At 37.8% G+C, this 11,514-nt stretch overlaps 1 protein-coding gene across 1 annotated transcript in view; it reads right to left on the bottom strand.

Moving 5' to 3' along the window:
• Positions 1–515: 515 nt before the first annotated feature.
• Positions 516–11,514, bottom strand: part of PDZRN4 (PDZ domain containing ring finger 4) — a 149,062-nt gene continuing 138,063 nt past the window's right edge. The window contains exons 6-8 of the mRNA XM_059934556.1: positions 9,860–9,961; positions 5,714–5,830; positions 516–2,136 (exon numbers count right to left, since the gene is read on the bottom strand). Of these exons, the coding sequence (XP_059790539.1) occupies positions 613–2,136; positions 5,714–5,830; positions 9,860–9,961 (1,743 nt within the window). The 3' untranslated portion in view covers positions 516–612. The remainder of the gene's footprint in view (positions 2,137–5,713; positions 5,831–9,859; positions 9,962–11,514) is intronic.

The raw sequence follows: 11,514 nt of genomic DNA, 5'->3' as shown, positions 1-11,514 counted from the left end.
TTGTCACAATTACCACAACTATCTAGCTACATGACCAATGTCACTACATACCACAGAAAGATTGTCCACCTACACTTTACTGAGACAAAGACAACGGCCATTTATGTGTTAAATGTACAACGGGATGTTAAAAAGAGGTGGCTTTTATGTATAAGACAAGATGTGGCACATGATTTATCAACAGGTTTGATTTCATATGTGTTATGCCAAGAAGCAAGCAGAGAAATGTCTTGGCATTGAGTTGTTATTAAAGTAGAAAATAAGTAAACTAGAGAAATAAATCCAGATCTACAATAGATACATTAAAATAGGAAATTAATTAGCTCCTCAGTATTTTTGTTTGTTTTTTTTTTTTGTTTTCTTTCCTTTTGTTTGTTTTTATATATAAATGAGTAATACGAATATATCACAAGTTAAAGAAAAATCTCAGCCAAAATGAAGGTACCAGTATATGAAAAACAAATGAAAAATTAGCAGGTATTTTTGCTTACAAAAAATTTAAACTATAAAGAGTCACAAAATATATATAAAAACGCCACATTGAACGAGGCAAGCATCCTCTACCGAAACTGGTAGCACCCTCTGAAAGTCAGCTGCCTTCCATCCATTCGGTCATACCGTGGTGACTGACAAAAAGGCATTAGGGACTCGTGTGCCATCAGGGGACTTGGCCCCATGGGTCATCAGTTCTTGGATTGTCATCCAGTTGTCCAAAATTTTCTTGTTTCTCTTCTTCATCATCTTTTTGTGACTCAGTTCAATGATGTTGACCTCCTTCTTGCCCTCGCTGCCACTCTGGGGACTCTCCTTGAGACACTCCAACCGGCTCCGCATCATGAACTCTCGGCGGCGCCGCTGCTCTTTGGCCCGCACCAGGTGTTGCTTCCTCTCCTCTTTGCTCCAGTAGCGCCCCATTTTCATCTCACTCATGGTGTCATCATCCGTCGTCATGCCACTCCGCTCCTCCTTGATCTTTAAGGCACGCTCCTTCAGAATGCGGTCCCTCACGGGCCTCTTGGTGATGTACCGTGTCCCGTCACTCCTGATTTTCACCTTCCATTCCATCTTGGGTTCTGAGCACTTCTGAGACTCCTTGCACACGCTCACCAAGCTGAGCTGACTCTGAGCGAACTCGACTGCGGACTTCTGTTGAATTAACTGCATGTAGCTTTGATAATGCCGGGCATGTGCTGGGATGTTTGCATATCTATAGGAGGAGCTATGGTAAGGAGAGAGGTAAGGGATGTGTTCACCGCTGGTCTTCTCTGGATCAGAAAGCTTGCTGCTTTCTGAAGTCTTCTTCTCTTTGCCTTCAACGCTGCAACCTTGTTCAGTGGTTTTGGCTTTGGTTGACTCTTTACTACTCTGTCCAGAAGAGGACTGATTGGCTGCCATTGTGCTTCTCAGGTTTTTCTTATTGGTGAGGTTGATCATTCTTGGAAGGGAACTGTCAGGGGAACGGTCCACAGTGAGTGGAGTGCTTCTGCAGCTTTCAGCTGTGTTGTAAGCACTAGAACTGTCTTTGTCTGACTTTTCTGGGTGTTCGAGGATGTCATCTAGTTTTCCCCTCTGTGTATCTATGCTGGTGTTATAATTTCGGAATCCTCCATCGTGCAATGCCCAGATATCTCCATACTGGTCTGTCACTTTCCGGAGCCTGTGAGCCTGCATGATATTTTGGCACTCAAGTTCAATGTTTCTTAGTTCTTCATTAAGCAACTGTAGTTCGTGCTCCACTCCCTCTCGTCCCCCTTGATTGCATTCTATTGTGCTGCTTGAGTAATACAGGTCATACTCTCCATGCTTCCGAATCTTGCATTTGAGCTCCAAGAGCTGCCGAAACCTTTCACACTCCTCATCTTGGTTGCCAATACAGTCTGAGTCAATGTATTCACCAGACACGAAGCTCTCATTACACTGAAGTTCAATGCTTCCCAGAGTGTCTTGGCTCTGCCCCAGCTCTCTCTTGCTCTTCAAAGATGTGCCATTGGGATCCTCGGCTGCATTCTCCTGCTCTGAGCTCTCATCGTTCCGCAAGCTTTCATCTGTGCGCCCCACTCCACTGTCCTTCTCGTGGTTGTTGGATGAAGATGTTGCCGTGTCTGTTGTGCCTTCTTCTTCTTCTTGTTTTTTTGGCTAAGAAAATAAAGTTGAGAGAAGAAAGAAAGCTAATTATTTTGAAAAACACCAATTGTTGGAAAACTTGCTTGAAAAAACAGTGCTTCTTGGCAAAAGTGCAGTTCCTAGAAAGCTGCCCTGATTTTAGTATCCATAACACTTTTAGAAATAAAGGCAATTAGCTCATGGCAGATTTTTATACTTGAATATAAAGAAAACAAAAGCTGCTTGAATATGGCTATGCTACTCACTTGAGGATAAATAAAACAGGACACATTTAAATAAGTGATTCTTGTCTTAAGGTTTTCTCTTAGTTGGGAAACTGGAGGGAAGGTGTGTAAATGAGGACTTTATGAGTTTCTGTGGTGATAACACACAAAAGGATGAGTAAGAGAGAGTGCCGAAATAGTCTTCAGAAATAGGAAGGCCTAGAGTTCAGAAGCCACATCATCTTGTTACTATTTTCTTTTTCCTGAACTTTTCTCAAGTTCAGAGGAGACTTCATTGGATCTAGTAATACACTGACAATGATAAGCCAAACATCACAAAATTTCAGGAATAGGTTCGTTACTGGAGCCCAGGACCTTCCATCTATAGATGAGGAAACTTAATCCCAGATGGATGTAGCTTCTTAGGCTAGAGGTCTAGGGGGCCAATGCCATCCCCCAGGGCCAGGATTTCTTACATGTCCAAGATGCTGTATTCTTGCATACAGGTACTTTGACCTCAGTGCATCTCCAAATCACGTTGCTCAAAAGCAACAGTAATGTCTTCGGACTCACTTGGGTTACTTTAAAAGATTTTTCTACTCTTAACCAGTAATTTCCTTCAGAGGTGAGTTTTATTCTACTGAGAGTAAAATGACGGTTCCCCTGAAAATCTGAGCAGCACTGATTGCCAGACATGGGCATAATGTCAAAAAACATATTTTGAGACAGGTATGTAAATATATGTGAACTTCACTCCCTGGTAATTTTTGGCTCTTTATGCAGAACAATTAACTGTCACTGCCCTAGGAAAGTGCACATCTAATTGTTTCTCTTTGAATAGGGTAAAGTTACTCGTTCTTCCACCACTTCTCTTATAAAAGTCTACATGGCAGTTTCTAGATTGTATTCTCCTTATGTCTAAGTTTACTCACTATTTTATATATATATATATATATTTTTTTTTTTTTCTTTAGCAGGAAATTATATAATTAAATATAATTAAGCTTGTTAGTGTCAAAGAAGGACAGAATGGGTGATAAAAGGTAAAACAGGTCTGGAAGGTTAAGATAATTGTTGTTTTCTTCCACCTAAGTAATGGCAGAACAAAGTGTAATGAACTGGGGGGAGAACATGAGCAGGTATCATGTTATTCTAGGATTCTCCATCTTTCCCTAAAATATTTTTCCTCATTTCTTAAGAACATACTGAGATTGATTTAAAATGTCTATTGATAAAAAATAATATTATACATAAGTAACTGTAACTAACAATGGAAAGCTTGATACATCCCTATGTCCCTTGCTATAAGGTGACAACAGCATCAAATGTGGTGACATCTGCCCACTGTGCCATAAAACTCCCAGAGGATATTATTGATATTGGACATTTGAGTTTATATACCATATAACTTACATTTATATTTTTTCTCCTATCTAATGGTAGGCTGAAAAAATACAGGAAGGCAGTATTTTTTCTTATTTTTCATACAATATATGATACAGACAAATTAATTAGCAAAATGTGTGTTAACAACAGTTACAGGACCAAGGACAGCATGTGAAGTAAACCTTCAGATGGATATGTATTTTAGTTTTTAAATATGGATATGCAATTTTTAATTGAATTTCCCTTTCTTTTGTCACTGGTTTATGAGCACATGTGAAGACAGTTTTCTATTCTCAAACCTAGAATTCCTGGTTTCTGATATAATGCTACTCTATAATTTATCATTTCCCTATGGAATTATCATAGTGATAGGCAATGTTTCTACCAAGGCATTTCTAATGTAGTATTATTGTTTATAAGGGCAAAGGATTTTTAAAGGTTTCTGTACTTCTCATCATTTTTCAGTCTCATCGTGAAGAAAAATTTCTACACAATGAAAATCTCACCTCAGGGACATCTTGTGTTACCTCAAAAGACCTAGCATTTGTATTACATCTGATGAGTAGGCAGCATCTGACACCATATCACTTCACCTGGACAGGATTTCTCCCTTCTTTCTTTATTCCAACATCCTCCTGTCAATTTTGTATCAGGTCACATTTTTTATCTAAGAGAGAAAAAGCCTGGAGCAAGGACTTTCTTGCTTGTAACCAGCAGCTGCCACCAAAAAATATCTTTATTTGTGGCCAGTGTTGAAGTCATACATTAAAATTTCAACCTGTCCTCTTTATATTGAAAAGCAATTGCTACATTGCTGTAGCAGCATTGCTTTTGAGCATGAACTATTGTTTGTGAAGTGGCCACTGAGCATCCATGGTGAGCACAGAGTGTAGCACACATGGCTTTGTCAACTGTAGTTTGCAACCTAATAATTTATTAGCATATACACATGAGCACGCATGCACAGACACACACATGCGCACACACACACCTCTGTTATGGGATGCCAGCATGTCAATGCATCTCATCATTCAGTTTGGTAAAGTGATAGGATTTTTATGTTTTATATTCCTAAGCCTAACTGCCAGGATTTTTTTTTTTAATTACCTTTTAGGGTGGGTTAAGAATTAATGTTGAGAATAGGATGATAATTAAACAAATAAGCAGACTGACAGCGGAAGTGTTAATAAGATTATATCAGGCAAATGAATGACATGAATCTGACATAAAAAGATCTAGGCTATATTGATCTTGATTTTATCTAGTAGAAAAACAACAACAACAAAAATGAAAAGAATCCTAAGACTCGGTTTGCCACAAACCACACTGTGATCTTTCACTAGTTATGAATTACTTAAAGGCAGGGACTTTGCTCATTTTCTTTGTATTCTCAGGATCAAACGTGGTACTTGAAACATATTAGGGGTTGAGAATTTTTTGTTGAATGAATATATGACCTTAAGACAAAATGATGTCAATAATCTCAAGTTGAACTACTCTTAATTCAGGAGTATAAAGGTGTAATCATGATACCAAATACCCAAATAAGGTTGATGGCTTACATCATGTCATCATCTTCCTAAAGTTGCCTAACTATTCAAATACATACATTAATATTTTAAAATACAAAATTACTTTTTTTGGGGGGAGGGGTTACCTCATGAGATATAGTTTATCTCTAGCTGGTATATTGAGAAGCAACATGCATTTTTACTATTAAATTTCCGAATTAGGTTGAACAGTACCTGGGTCAGCATTTGAATACTACTGTACTCTCCACAATGGCCCCTAAGCTTCCCAAAGTAGAAATATTCTTAATAGAAAAAAATTGTATTTATTCCCTCTTGCTTCATTTGAGATGATCATTTGCTTTCAAAAATTATCGTCACAGAGATGTTTGGTCAAACTCTTTGATTTTGTTTTTTTATTCCATTTATGGTTACACATTTAAAAAAGAACCAGCATCATTTCAAATGCTGGAGTTCAGATTGTGGCCCTACCTGCTCCACCTCACCGGCAGTGCGCTGCATTGCTTCATTATGCTGTTCTTCCAACATCGACAAGTTTAACTCCTCTAAATATTCATTCCTTTCATCTTCCAGCCAGCCTTCATCCAGCTGCAAAAGAATACATTAGTACATTACATTCGGTTAGTGAGAACTCAAGCTAAGATAGGGTAAACTTAAATGGTGACGCCTGACCAGTTCCTTTTATCATAATGATTCTCTTCAAAATACCAGCCTCCTATGGTTCACCTCTCAGAAGGAAGAAAAGGTGATAAAAAAAATTGGACTCATGCCTTTTATCCTTCCCTGAAACAGAGCTACAGATTTTCTCTCATAACTGAGTAGACCTCACAGCACAGAACATCACCGTCTTTCAAAGTGTATGAAAAGCATACTGCATAATCCACAGCTGTCACGCTCATTACTCCCAACTGTCCCCGTGTTAAAGAACTGCAATGGTACTAATAGGGCTATGAGACAATCGGGCCTTTTTCCTTAACAACACCCCCCCAAAGCAACTCCACACAAATCACCCCCCACCAACACACACACACACTGATGCTACCCTCATTCTACTTTTTTATTTTTAGGCGGCTGACTTTCAAGTTAACAAGATGGCTGCTTGCCACAAATACGGACAACATTTATTTCATCTGAAAAAAAAAAAAGGAAAATTCTAAGTTACTCTCAATAGAGAGCGATGCTGTGCCATGACTATTGTGATTCATTTCTCAGACCCAGTTCCAAGGAAAAAGACCTTAAATGTTGCATGTAAGGGTGAGGGAGCCGTGTGAAGCATGCAGGGTTTTCTTTGTGGGTGCTGAAGGTAGGTATTCTTGTGGCAGTCTTACACAAACTAAACCAAACAAATCCTTTTGGCTTCTCAATACAAAAGGAAGTGGAAAACTGGTGGTTACCTTGCTAATATGATAAGTGTTGACAGTCAATTTAGATAATTTGCCTCAAAGTGGGTTTTTGGAGCTGGATTACATAAATTAGCTGTCTATGCTGATTGAATTAACTGAATTATTGTCAAAGCTCCCCTTTGCTCTGTGTTACAAAGAAACAGCAGCTTTCTAGTGAGTCAAAATTGACAACGGTGGGAGATGTTTTCACCACCGGACAAATGGGTAAGCACCAAACACAAAAAATAAGCTTGTCTTTAAGAGAACTGAACTTCTAAAACTTAAAAACAAACGAACCTGAGAGGACATTAAATTGCACCAGAAGAGGCATTAGTGTCTATGTATCACATTCATTAAATGAAGGCAATCATAGGTTTCTTTTTATTTACTAAAGGCTACCTAGACCTTAAATTATTTCAAACTTGACTGGGCCAAAAGCATCAATGCATTTATTCATCCTCATTTATGTCACTGTGGCCTGAATAACTTGACCAAGTTCCACCCCAGTGACTTTGATATGCAGATGAGCTATGAAGATTAAGCTGACTAAAAATTTAAATTCAGTCCAATTCATAATTGTCCAAGTTTTACATTTTTTAATCCCTTTTAAGTTTCATGAAGCTGCAAATGCCAGGCTCCAAAAGAAATTACTTAAAGCTAGAAATGTTTATTTTTTATAAGCACAGCAAGGACTTTTTCTTTAATCAGGTCAAAACAAAATATCTGCCAACACTGATACAGTGAATGATGGAACAGAGTCTTTTGAAATTGAAATGAAGGGATGGGGAAGACAAGGAGAACAAATGATAGAAATTAATGCTTTCCTATAACTCTTTTCTTATTAACTAACCCCACAGATCCCTGAGTTGCCATGTGTAGTTAGTGTGTGTCTACTTTGATTAAGGCTTCCCTCTAGGCTGGAGGAATACACAGCACACTAAGTCAGGAGAGATTCTTCTGGCTCACCTCCCTTCCCTGTCGCATTTCCCTTCCCCCTACACACACATTCATGGCAGTCTGAGTTCAGTGCTGTGGCAGAGACAGAATTTTCCCTTGAGTTGAGCCATGGGAAAAGGGGGACTGTCATAATTATACAGGGGGATCTGTCTGCACAGTAGAGGCTCACATGTGGCATTTCAGAGAAAGAAGCAACCTGCACTGTCTCAAAAGTTCTCTACAGTTCTTACAAGAGTCCTCTCTGCCCCAGTGTCCCAAGGGGAATAGGACAGAATAGCAATATCTTTAATGGTCTCAGGAAGAAAATGGGCAGAAAATGAAAGTAAGTTGACAGGGAATGAAAGAAATGAGTTATTTAAAAATATTACACGGTTGCACAGTACTGCCCCCAGCAACTCTGATCATTTCCGAGAATGTAGAGAGAATTTGAAACATAAAAAAAAAAAAAAAAAATGGCTAGAAAAAGCACACTAAAACTTCTATACTCTCTCTAAATAAAGTAAACATGCAAAAAATGCAATAATGAGATATACTGAAACTGGTGGGAAAATATGGTGATATAAATACAAGTTTATGTTGTTTTTGCCACCTTATAGCATGTATTGCTTAAATTACATTTTTTAATTATGGTATTAAAATGCATTTTCTTTCCTTATTTTTCTAGAAATCTGATTTTCTAAAGGCAATTAGCTGCCTTCCAGTGTCATGACAGCTTCTTCAGGATCAAGGGGCTAGGGCAGATCTTGATTTTGACAGACGGGATGATATGCTACAGAGTCAGACAACCATCTTTTATCAACTGTGGAAAGAAAGTCTTGTTTGAAAATTCATGCTCCAACATTGACTCTTGGGTCAGGAGTGTAACCAGATATTCAGAAACGCCAGTGGTTCTACCAAGCATATGTATGCCATCAAAGATTAACAGGATCTGGTTTTATGTTATTAATTTCTATTTTTTCCACAGTATGTTATAGCTGTTATGTGGCATAGTAAAGGAAATGCTTTAATTCTAAATTAATGAGGTTCTCTAGCAGTTACATGGAAAGGGCAGGGAAACCACATTATAAAGTTGAAATATCTTTTCTACAGCAAGGATGACTATTGAGTACTCTTCAATTTACCATTAATTTCACTAATATGTATTTAGCCCCTTTATTCTGTTCTTTTTCAAGAAAATGGGGTCATTGAGATTAACCGGTTTGCAAAATTTCCAGGTAATTAGCGCAATTTCATATGTATTTTAATAATTCACTCCCACATAGACAGCACAGCCAGTTATGGAGTTTCCTTTCCCACTCCTAGGACCTCAGGTGTGTAACTTTAGTTTGCCCTAGGCTATGGCAGGCTTTATGGGAAACATTCAGAATGGTCAAGGGCCTAATGGAAATATATGCGGAAAGGGTGATCTTTTAAAACCACTATATTCAAGACAGGATTCGGCCTGACACTGAAATACACTTACTCAATGTAATTTATAGATAGTATGTAGTTATTGAGTCTGAAATATATCAGATCAATAACCTGAAAGACAAATGGTGATATAACCAACTTCACTCACTGAAGTTGGTTATCCAGCACTGACAGATGGATAGAATGGTGACAATGTAATGTCCTTTCTGCCTTGTGGTGGGGGATAAAAAGGATATAAAAAGAAGTACCAATAGTACTTTTCTTCCACCATTACCTCTCCTTTACTTTCATGACATCTCCCTCTGTAAATACATAAAAAAATTCTTTAAAAGCTCTCAATTTGTTTTTGTCACACTAAACTTGGAAAAAATTCATTTACTATACATGGAACTACACTGTACTACTTAAGGTATTTTATTTGATAAAGTTACTCTAAAAAGATTTAAGTTGATAGCTAGATATGCTAATGTTTCTCTCATTAGAGATTCTTTCAAGATACCTTAATATGCCAATTAAGTATTTTTAGATGAAAACCTAAAGCAAGGATCCACACAGAATTAAATATCATGTAAAGTCAATCATTTTTCATTTATGAATTAATTTAAATAACTGGCAAGTGGAAGGAGAGAGTAATGATTCAATTTTGTGTTCTTTTAAAAAAAATAAGATGTTTAGCTGCCTTTCTGTGAAGCAATATTAAGGAGTCTTTACCTATAATTGTTTTGATAAGGTTGGCCAGTTGGGAAAGATGACTCAATTATATTTTGTATGCCTGGTTTTACAAACATCCGTGGCACTGATCTGTTATAGAATAGCAGACAGTGAACCTAAAGTGCAGTCTCAAGACTTTTGCTCTCTCTGTTCTGACCTGACTCTCCGGCCTTGCGACCAGCAGCACGATTCTCCGGCACTCATCACTAGACAGCAGGGCCACCGCCGCCTCTCGATCCTGGACGTCTTCCCCATTTATCTAGAAAACAAATGAAAGTGGCGCATTAGTTTCCATTTCCACAATGCTGCACACAATAAATGGCAAATATCAGCTCATTTATGGTAAATGTATGGACATGAAGCTCACACAATGGGCTCGTCTTCAGCCCCTCAGTGGTAAGTGCCTTCACTCAATTACGCGCTTACTGTAAGAGCCGTATCGATCCCTGAAGGATGGCGGACATCAGAGGAAGCAGTTATGTTCATAAATGTCCAACCTGCGCCCTGGCAACATACATCTAGCAACACAATTAACCAGCCCCTGACAGGTGACGTTCATCTTTCTCCGCTCAGAGTAATGGAAGTGTCACTCTGAGATAATGGTGCAGGGGGAAGTAGGACCAGCAATACCACAACTGAAATCCCTCATCCTGCGCGCTTGCTGTGAGCCAATTAGCGAGCTGCCGCGTTATCTCTCACCGGGCGATGCTCCCGGGCTGCTTGCATTTTCATTTAATCATTTCGTATTTGCGTGTGGGTCTGACTCAGTTGCCCCAAATCACTCTCGGGATATCTTTCAGTGCTTAACTAATCAAACGAAGAACCAGTTCATCAGTAACATCGTCATCTACTCCAGCTCCTTTCTCGGCTCTATCTGCTTCCCTAAAACAACAAAACTAATGAAATATCTTAAGGCTCATCTCTTAAGTATACTTAAATAAAATTTTTTAAAAATTAACATAAAATAAAAAAAAAATTTTTTTAAATAAGAATGCTTACTGAAAGAAGCCAAGCTTGAGTAAACTTTTGATTAAAACAAAAGATTCTAGTGGTGTTTGAAATGTACCTTTTTCTTTTTTCTAAGTTCTACAGGGAAAATAAGGTTCCTAAAGTTTGTATTTTAAACTACATTTCATGTTCAAATGTATTTAGCTCTTATTGATACACTTTTTTCTTTGGATATTTTAAATTTATTTTATTTTATTGATTGCTCAATTCCATAGAGATGAGATTTTTGATCCATAACACATCATCAAAAATGTGGGAAGAAATTTCGATTGAAGAGGTCAAGTAATTCTATCTAAAATAAGTATTAATTATTTCAGAAAGTGTGGCTGCATTGACCATTTTTTTCCAATAATTAATCTAACATCTTTCACTGTGAATTTCTGCTTAAAAGCATGAAGTAGACTCCTGACATTTTCTCCTTGTGGGTCTCTGGGATTCTGGCTGATTCATGAAGACAGACATAATTATCTGAAGACAAGCTCAGGAATCTCAACTGTGGACCATAATAAATGATTATTATTCCTAGAATCATATTTAGCACAAAGAAAGCAGACAATGATAGTCAAAGGGGGGAAAAATCACACAACCTCATGCTATATTTTCTTACTGTGATCAAATGAATAGCTCCTTAGTTTTTCACTTGTATGTGTGGACAGGAAATTCAGTTTTTATAACTTTTAAGTACATTCCCTTTTTTTTTTTTTTTTTTTTTTGGCAATTCTCAAATAAAATTCACTAAATTAGAAAATGAAAACTTTGATCCTAAACTGGGGACTAATGACCAAGAAGGATATGTTGTGGGGT

Source organism: Balaenoptera ricei, chromosome 10 (genome assembly GCF_028023285.1).
Source record: "Balaenoptera ricei isolate mBalRic1 chromosome 10, mBalRic1.hap2, whole genome shotgun sequence".
NCBI classification, from domain to species: domain Eukaryota; kingdom Metazoa; phylum Chordata; class Mammalia; order Artiodactyla; family Balaenopteridae; genus Balaenoptera; species Balaenoptera ricei.
Note: the sequence above shows the minus strand (reverse complement) of the source record. Positions and strands in the feature narration are given on the sequence as shown.